At 47.7% G+C, this 15,772-nt stretch overlaps 1 protein-coding gene across 1 annotated transcript; it reads left to right on the top strand.

Annotated features, from left to right (window-relative positions):
• Window positions 1-2,572: 2,572 nt before the first annotated feature.
• Window positions 2,573-4,465, top strand: LOC131609355 (uncharacterized). The gene is made up of 2 exons (XM_058881041.1): window positions 2,573-2,951; window positions 3,146-4,465. Exons 1-2 carry the CDS (start codon window positions 2,620-2,622, stop codon window positions 4,362-4,364), a joined length of 1,551 nt encoding a protein of 516 aa, XP_058737024.1. The 5' UTR covers window positions 2,573-2,619; the 3' UTR covers window positions 4,365-4,465.
• Window positions 4,466-15,772: the final 11,307 nt, after the last annotated feature.

Below are 15,772 nucleotides of genomic sequence, written 5' to 3'. Positions count from 1 at the left end.
CTAATATTTTATGACTCAATTACTCGGTTAATTTAATTAATCGAAATATTTCTCAAACGCCAAATATTATTCTACTAATATTTTTAATACTAAAATTTACTATTAAATCTCGACCCGCTATTTCGTTAAAATACCGACTCGATCGCTCAAAACGCGCCAAAACATGATAGATACTAAAATAATCCAAATTAAATAATAAATCATAATACGGGTGTTACACAGTTTATGGAAAATCCTTGTCAGGTTCATTAGGAAGATTTGAAGTGGGTGTTGAGGTATTTGAATGGTTGCTAAAGGGTGGTTTAAAGTACATAAGTTCAACTTAAGAGGAAGATGCTCTTGAGGGTTTTGGAGATTCAAACTATGCATGTAGTGTGGACACTATAAAATCCCTATCAAGTTTTGTGTTTACATTGTTTGGGACAACTATAAACTGGAAGGAAAAATCAACAATTGGTGGTTGTGTTATCTGCCACTCAAGCGGAATATATTGTCCTTGTTGTAGGGGTCAAGAAAGCCATATGGCTTAAAGACATGATTGGGGAGTTAGGAATTACTCAAGAATACGTGAAGATAAATTGTGATAGTCAAAGATCCATTCACCTGGCCAATCATCAAGTTTATCATGAAAGAACAAAATACATTGACATGTGTTTACACTTTATAAGAGACATGATAGAGTCAAAGAAGATTCAGGTTAAGAAAGTGCCCTCAGAAAAAAAATCCAGTTGATATGTTCACCAAATCATTGCCAAGATCAAGGTTCAAGCATTGTTTGGACTTGGTCTAATTTGTTGAAGAGTGATTTAAGTTTTGGAGAGAGCAACAAGGTGGTTGGTGGTTAAATTGACATCACCATCGATTTAAAGTCAAAGTGGAGAATAATTGTAATATGCCTTAAAACTTCAAGTGATAAAAAGAAGGAAAAGAGACATATTTCGGTACTAATAATTTTTCGGGCTTGTTCGCGGACCCGTTTGTTAATGGGTCATATCTTGAGTCTGTTAATGTTTTATTAGTTATAAATATGGGTTTTCTCTCGTTTGTTAGGATGAGAATGATATAAGGTAGAAATCCTTGTGAGAAGCAATGAGTAAAATTCTTAGAATCATATTCTAGGGATTTGACAACATTTTGGGGTTATCATAGAGAATTGTTTCTCGGGCTTGTGTAATTCATATATTGAGAGTTGTAGAGGTTGTGAAACACTTAGGTGAAAATTAGGGTTTGTTCTTAGGAACTCTGAAGGCGAAGACTATTTTCTTGTAACTCTTTTGTAATCTCTTATAACAACTTTTTGAGTATATATATAGTGAATTGGAGAGCTGCTCTCTCTCTTAGACGTAGATTTTTTTATCGAACTCGGTGAACAAACCTTTCACCTTTCTCGCCTTACTTTTCTCTCTTATATTTCCTGTTTATTGGTTACTCTTGATTAAGGTCTTTAATTTTGATTGCTATTGTTATTCGTCCCCACATATCAAATAACTTGATTTGAATTGAATCTTGTCATTTTCACTACCATAACTATTATAAAGACTTATTTATAATGGATTAGGGAAGTGCTATCTCTTTTAAATATCGATTATTTTAAATTGAATTGTACAAACAAATTGACTAACAAATTAACGTGTTTGTTCGTCTTCTTCCTTTAATATGTACACTAGTTTGATTGTGTGATTTCTCTACACAAAACGTTATTATTATTGCTTCAAACTATTTATTTATTAATTGTCCATATTATTTTCTCAACTATTACACCCTAATGGGGTCCGTCTATTTGTGAAAACTTGAGTGTTGAAAGTGTGTTCTTCTCAATGTCTCAGATTCAAATTTTGTTAGGTGCAAATAATTTTTGTGTTAGGCCATGTCCATACAGTTTAGACTTTAAAGGGAGTCATACAAATAAACCGTGAAATTGATCCCCTTAAAATAATCAGTATCAAAATTTTAAATAAAAAAATTCCTCTCCTATTATTTTTATTGATTTGAATAAGATTTCAAATTCACAAGAGACACAACTAACACGTAACACAAAGGTTAATGGTAGACATGTGTTTATATTTTTAGAGGAGAACATAAGGTGTCAACTAGAGATCTTAATTGCCAATATCTAATTTATATAATATAAAATAAACCAGAAGCTAATAAGAATAAAACATCTTTAAAAATGCAGACATTGGTGTATAATTCTTTTGTTTGGTATATGTCTAGCTATCAAGGTGGAGTCAAGGTGGCAAATTCTCCTGCTTAAGAACTAGGCGGGTGAATCAATAACAATGTCAAAATGAATCCGCCGCCGGCAACATATATACATCACTTTCTGACCTTTCAGGTTATCTAGCTTAAAACTTACACAACAAAACATTAATAATAACTATCAAATTCTCTTGTATAAATATATACACAACAAGACAAAAAAAGAACACCAATATCATAGATCAAAATAAAAAATAACCTCACAAGAATCTTTGAAAAATACAATAACAATACTTGCAGCCTTGAAAGTTTCGTTAACCCAGCTGTTTTGGCACGTCTACAGCACTTCCATTGTCACCATTCATTCATTCTAATATATATCTTTCTCTTGTTTCATTTTCTTTTCATGCATTAACCACCATGGATCAAACAAATACTATTGAAGTTGAAAATGACCACCATGCTGGTGCACCTTCAGTAGTGTTGCATAGTAAATCCAAGAAAGTGGTGAAATCAAGAGAGAGTAGCTATAGTAGTGATGAGGTTGAGGGATCAATAGGAGAGAAACCATCAAGATATGAGGTTTGGGGATGGTATCTATATGAGTTTTGCTCTTACTTTGTTCAAACCGTTCTTATACCTGTGCTGTTTCCTTTGATTATTAGTCAGTTACAGATTCTACCTACGGATCCTGTTCAAGAATGGCAAAATGATCACCAGGGCTTGCTTTGTTCTGACAAAGAAATTCATCTGTAAGTTCACTTACAACCAAGATTTTAAATAATAGTCGCAGTCGCATTGCAGTTACATAGAGGTGTTGTGACGCTGGTTGCAGTCGTAACCCTAATACATACTCCCTTAGTATTTTATGAACTTTTTAAATATATTTGGATCAAACTCTTTTATAACACAAATTTGCATGCAAACTTGGATTTTTTTATTGCAGTTACAGCACTCTCACAAAGAGGACAATAACGGTAAACGGTTCACACTTCTCATCATTGGAATGGACATCAATTGCATGGGCTTCAGGTTTAACCCTAGCCATTCCGATTCTCAGCTTCATCTCTTTCCACCTTAACAGCCAATACCAAACATTCATCACAGCAGTATCCACAGGCATTGGAGTTTTCTTCTGTCTCCCAGCAGGATTCTTCAAAACAACCCTAATCTTCATTCCATACATTGCTTTCATTGTCTTAGCTAGCACAGTTTCATCTTCATCTCACACTCACCATCTCGCTCTCATGATTTCTTCTTCCTCTAAGAAATCCAAAACACAAAGAGTTTCAAGCTTCTTCTCTCTTTATGCTACTTCCTTTGGCTGTTTAGGTTCAGCTGTAATCTCTTCTTTCATATATCATATGCTTAGAGAGCCTGATGATAGAAACCTTTTCACTCTTTGGATTGTTTCAATCTTCAGTGGCTTAATATGGTTGGTTGGTGTTTTACATGTTGTTACAGCTATAAATAGAACATCTTTTTCCACTGTTTCATTCAACAAAACACTGTTTTACCCTTGTTCTATACTTCAAAATCCAAAAGCAATAGGAGGGCTTTTTGGAGTTTTTCTTTCATCCTTTACAACAATGTGTATTTTCACTGGTGCTATTCTTTTCATAGTTGGTAACCTTTGTATTAAGCCATTACACTTGCTTTATTTCTGGTTAACTTATTTCCTTTTCCCTTTGGTTTCTCTTCCACTTCTACACCCTCTACAACAACTAATAAAGACTAGTTCTGTGAAAATGAAGATCATTGGTTTTCTTCTGTCAATGTTATCATCTGGTTTTGGATTCTACTTTTGGAACAGTCATTGGAAATGGGGTCATATATTGATATTTGGAGGGATACAAGGAATTGGAAGTGGAGTTTTGCATGCATTTGGAAGAGTTTTGGTTCTGGAATGTGCTCCTAAGGGGAAAGAAGGTGTTTTCAGTGTTTGGTATGGTTGGATTAGAGCTGCTGGTTTGTGTTTGGGTTTCACAGTTGCTTCTGTTGTTCCTGGACAGATTAAAACTTCTTTTGGAGCTGCTTTTGTTGCTGCACTTGTTGGAATTGTTGTTCTTCTTTTTGGAAATGTTGGTGATGATAGCGAGACTGAGAGTGGCTCTCAAGGCAATGATAATCTTGGCTTAGACTCTAAAGAATCTGTTAGTGTTTAATTGAGACTCAAGATAAGAATAAATTCATCTTACTACAATATAATCTTATATGTTCTATGTTTCCATATTCTTTCCAATTGTGTTATTAATTAGTACAGACAAGAGTGATAATTAAATTTTTTTATTGATGATTTATTTTTTAGGTACTTTAGTTGATTAAATGATGTTTCTAATTAATAATAATCAGTTTTATGTTAATGAATTCAAATATAAATCAAACACTTTTTGAAGTAATTTTTAATCAAAATGAATTCTAGACTAAATTTTTTTCCTATACATTATCAACCCAAAATACTCTATAATATACTTCTGTTTCGACCTCGCCCAACGATCCAGTAAAATCGATTTGAATTGAGTGGTTCAGTTAAGAAATTCTTTAGACTAAGCACGAAGAAGTGGACTCTCGCCAGAGAGTAGCACATCATATTAGACCTAATTACTCAGTACCAGCTGTCAGATCTAATTAGACGACCAACTGCACTTCATGTCGGGTCAAGTGGAAGTAGTTTCCGCAAATATATAAGCTTTGCCACATGCTATAAATAGATACTTATTCATTCACTATAGAAAAGTCACTCCTCTAAAGCCTCAATGACTGTGCATTGGAGCGATAACCTTGTAGGTACATCCTCTAATTTCCACTGCACTAGAACTCCTTCCCTTTTACATCATAGATCGTCTGTTCCATATCAAAATAGTGGCATCGTATGTGGAGATCAACTTCTAATTTTCACGAATTGATCGTACCTGATCAGAAGAATCGTCGTAGGCTGCTCGGACTGGATCTTCTAGGAAGGAGAAAAAGGGGGGGTGTACCTGCAAGGTACTCCAATGCCAAAGTAAGTTGACGAGCAAAGGAGCGCAAGTACTAGCTAAGAGTGAGTAAGAATTGAATACCTGACCCTCTAGTTAAAGAGGGTATATATAGCCCCCAGCGCTGGGCCATGATCTCGCTATTGGGTTGGATTCCCAAGCCCAACTAGGAGACTGCCAGGTTTCCTGAGCGGAAATATCGGAGGTGCGTGTATGCCCTCTGTCCTGGTTAACCGCTCCGAAGTTCCAGGGAGACGCGGTCTTTCAGGAGCCACGTGGAATCCGAGTTGTTCGGAGGGTTGAATATGAAGGAACCCTGCGCGGAGCAGAGTCCTCGGCGACGAAGGTGTTCGAGGGGTCGTCAGTGCCGAGCATGTCGGTGTCATATGCTCGGGGATAAAGGGCAGCCGAGCATGTCTAAGGTGGGCATCCTATCTGCGTAGGAGGGCCGCAGAGGAACGTGGGCCTCTGAGGTTTATTGGGCCGAAAATCGTAGTGGGCCTAACCTTGGCCCAGTCCAGAACAGGAGCCCCCCAAGTCGGAGTTTTCTGGTCAAGAAGCTGTGACTTTACCTGATGCTCGGGCCGGGGAGATGCTCGATGAGATGGTTCCTCGTCGGTCAGATGTGCTCGGATGAACAGCCCGTGGAGGGACGAAACGTCGCGCGTGGGTGACACGCGCTGACGTGGCATAGGTAATAATGGCCTAGGGTCTAGGAGGCGGCGCTTGTCAGGAGACGCGACGCTTCGCCTTCCGAGCCCTTTTCCTATAAAAGGGGGCGTATCCTCTCATTTGGAAGTTTCACTCTCTCTGTTTACCTGCTCGGCATCAGGCAGGCGTTCCTCGGAAGGTCATCCTCCAGATTGTTCGCCATACCGTTCGTTCTACCGAGAAGCTCATCCGGTTATCATCATCATGTCTTCACGTAAGTCCGCTTCCCTCTCCGTTGCTTTATTTTCCTTAGGGTTTGTGCGCTTTTGTGCGCTTTATTTTCGTGGTCGTCGTCGCCGTAAACGTAGGCCGGGTCCGACGAGAGGTCGTTGCTTCCTCCCTGGGTTATCCAGGCGATGCCCGGGGTTTAGCGTGGGTCGGTGGACCAGATGACGTAGACGTTGGACCGTTGTGCCTGTTCGGATACGGTTTTTCGTTGTCGTGACACGTCATTTCGCGAGTCCTCGGCTGACGGGCGTCTTTCCTCGATGGGGGTTTAGCCGGGGGCTCCGCCGCTCCTGCTCTACCCTTTCGCTTGCATTGCGGTGGAAGGGTGGATTTGATGAACTGTCGAATTCACTTTCTCCCTTCTGCGTGCAGGTGAATCTGATTCGAGCGCTAGCTCGGAGTCCAGCTCGGGATCTGATTCGTCGTGGAGTAGTGAGTCGGACGCCTCAACGGCCACAAGTTCGGACGTCGAGATCATCGAGGATCAAAATGCGCCCTCTCTGATCGACGACGACCATGTTGACTCTCCCGGTCCGGACGCCGAGGGAGGGGTGTCCCCAATGCCCTTGTTTAGTTACGAATGCACAGTTGCGGCTGACTGGATAGCCGAGGAAGCCTTAATGGTCACTTCCCGATACACTGAGTCTTTAGACGGGGTCTTTACAGAAATCGAGGTTTTGAGAGAGGGCGAAGCGCCGAATTACCAAGTGACATGCCCGTCTCAGAACGAGCGCATATGCTCTCGGTTCGACGGGGATGGCTTTGCGATGTACGAGTATGTGTTCAAGGAGCTCGGCTTCCGACTGCCCTTCTCCGACTTTCAGAAATCGATGATGGCGTTTCTAAATTTGGCGCCGTCCCAATTGCATCCCAATGCTTTTGCTTTTATGCGAGCATTCGAGATTGTCTGTGATTATTTGGGTATTGGTGCCACGACCGCATTGTTCGGCCGGTGTTTTCGTGTTCAAAGGCAGGCGGCAGACGGGCGATATGGTTGGGTCTCGTTCAAAAATGCCGAGCGGAAGCTCTTCGGGATGTACACTGACTCTGTGAAAGGTTTCAAGGACCGATACTTTGTCGTTCGCCCGCTCAGCCCGGCGGCTTACTACGATGTGTCGGATTCCGTGGTCCTTCGTGATGCCGACGGGGAGTTAGTGAGGGGTGAAGACGGGCAGGTAGCAAGGGAATTCTGTACGAGGTTCCCGTTTTTCTGGTGGAAAGGTCACTTCTCGTCTCCCCCTAAACATTACGTTTGGGAAGATGGGGACCTGGACGAGCAAGACGCGGAGTCCTACTCGGTCCTATGCAAATACGTAGACAGCTTTACTATGTCCCGGTGGGTGACGAGGAATGGGAGTCCCGTATTGGACGAGAATGGTGTACCGGTCGTGGAGCAGCGGCCTATTAATACCAAGGCTTTGCTATCTTGTCGGACTCCCGAGGAGACTCGGGCGTTGTTAGGTCGTGCCTATTCACCTTGCTTTCCCTTTTCTGTCCTGTGTTTTCGCTAACTCCTTTTATTTTTTCTTTGCAGATGCCATGCCGGAGAAGGAGGACCCAGTCCTGAAGATGGCCCTGGATGCAAGGAAGAATCAGAAGAAGAAGAATCGGGGAACTGGTGCTGCAGAGAACTCGGCCTCGGCAGGTTCTCCTCGGATGAAGGAGGACGAGAGGGCTTCCAAGAGACCTCGTGCTACCGAGGGGGGACGCCATGAGCCGTCGAGCTTAGGTCCCGAGCGTGCCTTTGTATTGCCTCCTTGCTACAAGGATGGAAGTTATTTTGAGAAGTTTCCCCTGGTTACTTCTCCGGATGAAGCTCGTCGGATCGGTGAGATGGACCCTCCGTCCCTCCAGAAACAGCTGGCGCGCGACGGTGCAGCCGTGATGAGGGTTTTGGGGATGGCCCAAATGTTAGCCAACGGCGGCTCGGGCTCGTCCGAGGCCCTGAAGGAGGCGGAGGCGGCAAAGAAGACTGCCGAGGATAGGGTGAAGACCCTGGAGACTGATCGCAAGGAGTTGAAGAGAAAGATCGACGCGGTTCTCAAGCAGAAGGACGGGGAGATTGCGGCGGAAAAGAAAAAGCTCGCCGACCTTCAGCTTGAGTGGGCTCCCTCGGCTGACGAGCCGTCGGATGTGGCCGCTCTGCAGACTAGGGCTGAATTCGTGGAGAAGATAGATGGCCTGAAGATAAGCTTGGCTGACATGGCTGAAGTCGGTTTCGAGCGTGCTGTTCGTCAACTGAGGCTTCTAAACCCTGGGTTGAAGGAGGATAATATCGGGCTTTCTTCGAAGATTGTGGACGGCGCGTTGGTGCCCGAGTCTCCAGAGAGTGAAGAGTAGATAGTGGTCCTGGGCCTGCGTGCCCTTCTTCTTCGGCCTGCGTGCCATTTTATCTTTTGTTGGGTAATGCCCGGAGTACTTTGGGGGCCTGCGTGCCCGGCTTTTTGATTGTAACTTTTGGATATCGTCGACCAAGTTGGTCGGCAATTTTAATGTTTTATAATTTTGCTTGCTTATATCTGTTTATCTGCACTTTCGGCGTTATCGTTGTATGCTCGTGTTTTGATAACTTCCCTGTTGTGCTCGTATGACGAGGTATTTCCTCCATACTTAGAATATTTTTCGATTGCTTTAGGTAACTGATGACTTTTCCCGGATACGCCGGAGAGTTACCTATATACTGTGATATTATCGGTTTTGTGGACTATGCTCGGCCTAGATTGATTGCTCGGGCGTGTTGAGTACGGCCCGGGTGCGCAGAGCAGGTGTGCGCTTTTAGCGAGCGCGAGACGGCGGTTGCGGCCAAGCGTTCGCGGCGTGAACGATCCCATCGCGAGCTGGGGTTCTGCCATGCAGGTACTTCCACGGAGGGTCTAGGTGTAGGATCCCCCGAGGGGTCGGTCCATCCCTCAGACGAGGGGGATCGACAGTTGCTGTCGTGGAATACTCACGTCTGTACCGACGACGTGGATCCGTGCCCGTCTGTTACCTGAGTTTGGGCCAGGGGCCGGGCGTTTTAGTTTATGTTTAACTGTAATAACGTCTGAGTTTTTCAGCGTTCCAGGGTCGAGCAAGTTTTTCGCCGAGAAGATTCTCGAGGTAGTAGGCGCCGTTCTCGGTTTTGTCATAAACTCGGTATGGGCCTTCCCAGTTTGGGGCTAGTTTGCCCTCGCGCGAGTCTTTCATATTTCTGCGGAGCACTAGGGCGCCGATTTCAAATTCGCGCTTTATAACTCTGGCGTTATGGCGAAGAGCTATTTGCTGTTTTAGTTTAGCTTCTCGGAGGGAGGATCCTGCTCGGATCTCCTCTACCATATCGAGCTCTTCCCTCATGGCCTCGTCGTTAAGTTCTTCCTCGAGGGGGGATTCGGTGCGCCGAGAAGGTTCTCGGATTTCCACGGGGATTACGGCTTCGGTGCCGTAGGTTAATCTGAAAGGAGTCTCGCCTGTGCTCGAATGGGGCGTCGTTCTATACGCCCAAAGCACACTATGTAGTTCTTCGACCCAGGCTTTTTTAGCTTCGCCGAGCCTCCTTTTCAGGCCTCGGAGGATGACTCGGTTGGCTGCCTCCGCCTGCCCGTTCGTTTGAGGGTGTTCGACTGAGGTGAAGTGATGTTTTGTGCCGAGCTTGGCCACGAATTCTTGGAACTTCCTGTCAGTGAATTGGGTGCCGTTGTCGGTGATTATAGCCTGTGGTACCCCGAACCGAGCGAGTATGTTTCGTTTGTAGAAGCGTAGCACGTTTTGAGACGTGATCTTGGCGAGAGGTTCGGCCTCTATCCATTTCGTGAAGTAATCCACGGCGACCACCAGGTATTTATTCTGGTACGATCCGACCGGGAAAGGGCCGAGGAGGTCCATTCCCCAGGTGGAGAAAGGCCAAGGAGAGGAGAGGGATTTAAGCTCGTTGGGGGGAGCTAGGTGCATGTCGGCATGCCGCTGACATCTGTCGCATTTCTGAACATGCTCTTTGGCGTCCTGCTGCATAGTCGGCCAATAATAGCCGGCTCTGAGGGCTTTCCTCGCCAGCGACCGGCCGCCGAGATGCTGGCCGTTGATCCCTTCGTGAAGCTCTTGCAGTACTTCCAGCGCTTGCGAGCTGTCGATGCATTTAAGGAGGGGAACGGAGAAGCCCCGTCGATAGAGTTTATTTTCGATGACTGTGTACGAGCAGGCTCTCCTCTTAATGGCTGATGCTTCCTTCGGGTCGTCGGGAAGCTCGCCGTTTGTGAGGTATTTGTACACCGGGGTCATCCAGCAATGGTCGTCTCCGATGGCAAACACTTGTATGGCCTGCGTGTTTTTGCCTATGCTTGGATCGGATAAGATTTCTTGTATCACCGACTTATTTCCTCCCTTCTTTCGCGTGCTCGCAAGCTTGGATAAGAGGTCGGCCCGCGAGTTGTGTTCCCGAGGGATGTGTGCGACGTCTGCCTTTGTGAATCCTTTCATCTTTTCTTTGACGAGCGATAGATACTCGGCTAGTGTGTCATTTTTGGCCTGGTAATCGCCGCTAACTTGGGACGCGACCAGTTGTGAGTCGGTATAAATCATGACTTCCCGAGCGCCCACGTCCTCGGCGAGGCGTAGGCCCGCTAGGAGGGCTTCGTACTCGGCCTGGTTGTTCGATGTGGTGAAGGATAGGACTAAGGATACTTCGATGACGAGCCCCTCGTCGTTCTCCAAGATGATACCGGCTCCGCTGCCTGCGTGGCTTGAGGCGCCATCGACATAGATGGTCCACTTATTCTCGGTGGGTGTTGGGGAGTTGGAGATCGTCGTCATCTCGGCGACGAAGTCGGCGAGTGCTTGGGCTTTTAACGCTTTCCTGCCCTCGTATTGTATGTCGAATTCGGACAGTTCGAGGGACCATCTCAGCATTCTCCCGGCCATGTCAGGTCGGCTGAGAAGCTGTTTGATCGGTTGGTCTGTCCGGACGATAATAGTGTGGGCGAGGAAGTAGTACCTCAGTCTTCTGGCGGCCGTTATTAGGGCCAGCGCGATTTTTTCTATCTGTTGATAGCGGACCTCGGGCCCTTGTAGGGCTTTGCTAGTGAAGTACACTGGCTTCTGCCCGTCTTCCGTCTCTCGGATCAGGGCCGCGCTGGCCGCCTCGCCTGAAACGGCCAAGTAGAGATAGAGAACCTCGTTGCTGTCTGGTCGGGATAGCACCGGGGGTTTGGAGAGCACTTGTTTGAGGTGGGATAATGCTTGTTCGCATTCCTCGGACCACTCGAAAGCTGCTTCCTTCCGAAGAAGCTTAAAGAATGGAAGTGCATGCTGGGCGGATTTCGCGACGAAGCGGGATAATGCCGTGAGCATTCCGTTTAGTACCTGGATGGATTTTTTATTGGTGGGGGTAGGGAGGTCTGAGAATGCTCGGCATTTATCAGGGTTGGCTTCTATTCCTCGTTCTGTTAAGTAGAAGCCGAGGAATTTGCCCGCCCGTACTCCGAAGGTGCACTTCTCTGGATTGAAGCGCATCCTGCAGGACCTGGCCTGTTCGAAGACCCGCTTGAGATGTAGCGTGTGGTCGGAGTCTTCTCGAGATTTGACGATCATGTCGTCCATATACACCTCGAGCGTGTCGCCGATTTCTCCTCGGAAGACCCTGTTCATCATCCGCTGGTAAGTTGCCCCGACATTTTTGAGTCCGAAGGGCATTACGTTGTAGTAATAATTGCCCGATTCGGTCATAAAAGCCGTGCATTGCTTGTCGCATTTCGCCATGGGAATCTGGTTGTAACCAGAATAAGCGTCCATGAAGGACAACAGTTTATAGCCGGCCGAGTTGTCGACCAGTCTATCAATATTAGGTAAAGGGTAGGCGTCTTTTGGACATGCCCGGTTAACATCAGTATAATCAACACACATTCTCCATTTTCCATTAGATTTTTTAACAAGTACAACATTTGAGAGCCAAGTTGAATACTTGGCCTCGGAAATAAAATTTGCCTCTAGGAGGTCTTTTACAGCTTTCTCGGCAGCCTCCGCTTTCTCGGGAGACTGCCGACGCCTACGTTGTACTACGGCCTTGGCGGTTGGATTGATGGAGAGGTGGTGGCAGGCGACCTCAGGGTCGAGTCCGGGCATCTCTGCGGCGCTCCAGGCGAACAGGTCGGCATTGGCTCGAAGGCAGGCTACAAGTTGTTTCCTCGGTAGGTCAGGGATGCCTTTGCCGATCTTCACTGCTCTGTCGGGGTTGTCTCCCAGGGGGATCAGCTCGAAATCTCCGTCGGGGACAGGCCGGACGGGATGAGGGGCCTTTGATTGTGTTTCTTCCCCGGTCTTCAGTTCTTCTTGTGTGAACCTTGCATCGAGGTCGACTGAGCTGACGTTGGCCGTTGGAACCTGATCTTCCCGAGGATGCTTGTCTTCGGCTCTTGGTTTTTTGTTGGAGCTGGTCGGAGGAGCGATCAGCTCTAGTCCTTTGACGGATGCATCGAAGATCCTTCTCGCAGCTTCAATGTCGGCGTTGATGGTGGCCACTTTCCCTGTCCTCGTGTAGAACTTCATCTTCAGATGGACCGTGGAGGGCACGGCGGTTAGCTCGGCCAGTGTTGGGCGCCCGATGATGCAGTTGTACAATGTTTTGCAGTCGATTACCAAAAACCTGGTTTTGACTTGCCTGGACGCTTCCCCTTCCCCGAAGGTGACAATCAGCTCGACGTAGCCCCATGGTTTGGTGGTGGCTCCGTTAAAACCTTGGAGGTCGGAACCCACATAGGGAGTGAGGTGCGAGTCGTCCAGCTGAAGTGTTTGGAAGAGGTGGGAGTACATGATGTCGACTGAACTACCTTCATCTACCAGGACCCGTCGAACATCGAAGTTTGCCATTCTGGCTCGGACGAGGAGGGGAATGGTGGCGTTTGGAGCTCCGCCGGGCAGTTCTTCGAGGTAGAAAGTGATTGGCTCTGACTTTCCTCGGAATTTCCGCAGAGTAGGGCCGAGATCGGCATTGGCGCTGAGTAGCTCGTCGAACTTTCTCTTGACTGAACTGACGGTGAGAGAGCCGGGGTCCCCGCCGTTGGAGATGACCATTGCGGTGGGGAAATGTTCCCAGGTGCTGAGGGCGGTCGTCACGCCGACCGAAGGGATGAAGTCTTCCGGTCGGGTTACGGACAGTGCGACTTGAAGCGGTCTGCTGTCTGGTGAGTTCCCCTCGTCAGAGTTTCGAGGGATGTCTCTTCTGGGGGGTTCTCCCTTCTTGGTGTATCTTGCCAGGTGGCCCTCTTTGATCAGGGTCTCTATGGCATCTTTGAGATTTATGCATTCGTCGGTCATATGCCCGTGACTTTTGTGGTACTTGCAGTACTTGGACTTGTCCGTCCCCGGTCTTGTAGGATTTGACTTCGGGGGCCTGATGTTGGATTTCTTGAACTCGGCGTTCTGGCAGTCGGCCAGGATTTTCTCCCGGGAGGTGTTCAAAGGAGTGTAGTCGTTGAAACGCCCTGCTGGTCCTCGCCGTTCTTTGACATCTCGGGACCTGTCGTCCCTTCTTTTGTCTTGTCCTCGGCGTGACCCCGGGTCCTCGAGGTTTGAGTTGCGAGCGGCATCACTGCCCCTCGAGGCTTTGATCGCGGCTGCCTCGCCTTCCTCAAAATCGATGAATGCCTTTGCTTTGCGGAGGAGGGCATTCATCGAGTGCACCTTCTCAATCTTAATGGCCTTCTTGAAGTCACTGCCGGGGAGAAGTCCTCGCTCCAAGATGTACCTCTTCATGTAGTCTTCTGTCTGCACTTGGACGGCCTCCTTGTTGAATCTTTCAAGGTAATCTCGAAGAGGTTCGTTGGGTCCTTGTACCACGACCTCGAGATTGGCTTCCGATTTCGGTTGTCGTCGGGAGGCTGTGAAGTGGCTCAAGAAGAGTTCTTTGAGCTCGGTCCAGGAATGGATGGAGTTCGAAGGGAGGTTCCTGTACCAATTCATCGCTCCCTTCCTGAGGGTGGTCGGGAAAATGCGGCACTTGATCGAGCCTCTGACGACGTGATAGTCCATGACCGCTTCGATGCTCCGAATATGGTCGTCGGGGTCAGTGGTTCCGTCGTATTGGTCCAATACTGGCGGTTTTTCCATCCCCCGAGGGAGGTGGGCTCTCCGGATACTGGCGGACAAGGGGCTGCGGAAGTCCTCCTCGTCGCTCGGTCCTGGTGAATGGTAGTGCCTGTTTCGTCGGGAATCCTCTTGGTTGTCACCCAACGCAGCTTTGGAGGGGCCCCGACGGCCCTGTTCGGGGGATGGGCTTCTTTGTTCAGCGGTTTCAGGTTTCTGGTTCTTCCTGTTCTTTCTGGGTGGAGAACGGGAACGAGTCCTCCGGCGGCGATGTCTTCTCGGGGGAGACCTTGAAGAAGACGGGGAACGCCGAAGGTATCTTCTCGGCGGTGAGCGCGAGGAGGAATAGGAGCGTGACCTGTAGTGCCTCCGCGGAGAGGGGCGACGTCGTCGCTGTCTTTCCAGTTCGTGAATTCGGTCGTCCTGAATTCCGAGGAGGCTGTTCGTCAATTGTATTTCTTTGAGCAAGCGGACGGTGATGGGGTCAGCATCCTCGGGAATGTTGAGCGGTTCCTCTTCTTCTCCATGACGGGCTCTCCGCCTCTCGGAGGTGTGGGTGAATGAGGAAGCATGTTGCCCGTCTCGGAGGTCGTTCTCATTCACATTCTGGGCATGTTCCGGCACGTTGGTCGTTCGGATCTGCTCGCCGTTCTGAACGTGCCCTTCTGGAGGAACATGGTCAACATTCTGGACCTGTTGTAGGACCTGCAACAGCTGAGTGTCCTGGGTTTCATGCCCGGACCTTTGTCGCCGACGATCCCCCCGACGATGATTAGCTAGCTCGCGGGAGGATTCCTCGATCAGCTCGTGAAGGAGGAAAGGGTCAGCGTTTGGGATGTTGTTGTTGTTGTCAGCCATGACGATTGGAGATGATTAGCTTTGATCTTTGTTCTTTAAAGATGGGGAAGCAAGATTCCCACAGACGGCGCCACTGATCGTACCTGATCAGAAGAATCGTCGTAGGCTGCTCGGACTGGATCTTCTAGGAAGGAGAAAAAGGGGGGGTGTACCTGCAAGGTACTCCAATGCCAAAGTAAGTTGACGAGCAAAGGAGCGCAAGTACTAGCTAAGAGTGAGTAAGAATTGAATACCTGACCCTCTAGTTAAAGAGGGTATATATAGCCCCCAGCGCTGGGCCATGATCTCGCTATTGGGTTGGATTCCCAAGCCCAACTAGGAGACTGCCAGGTTTCCTGAGCGGAAATATCGGAGGTGCGTGTATGCCCTCTGTCCTGGTTAACCGCTCCGAAGTTCCAGGGAGACGCGGTCTTTCAGGAGCCACGTGGAATCCGAGTTGTTCGGAGGGTTGAATATGAAGGAACCCTGCGCGGAGCAGAGTCCTCGGCGACGAAGGTGTTCGAGGGGTCGTCAGTGCCGAGCATGTCGGTGTCATATGCTCGGGGATAAAGGGCAGCCGAGCATGTCTAAGGTGGGCATCCTATCTGCGTAGGAGGGCCGCAGAGGAACGTGGGCCTCTGAGGTTTATTGGGCCGAAAATCGTAGTGGGCCTAACCTTGGCCCAGTCCAGAACACGAATTTTCCTGGAAATCCATCGAATCCTACCTATTGCCCCACCGCAATCATTCAATTATTTCTCGTCTTAA

Source organism: Vicia villosa, linkage group LG1 (genome assembly GCF_029867415.1).
Source record: "Vicia villosa cultivar HV-30 ecotype Madison, WI linkage group LG1, Vvil1.0, whole genome shotgun sequence".
NCBI classification, from domain to species: domain Eukaryota; kingdom Viridiplantae; phylum Streptophyta; class Magnoliopsida; order Fabales; family Fabaceae; genus Vicia; species Vicia villosa.
Note: the sequence above shows the minus strand (reverse complement) of the source record. Positions and strands in the feature narration are given on the sequence as shown.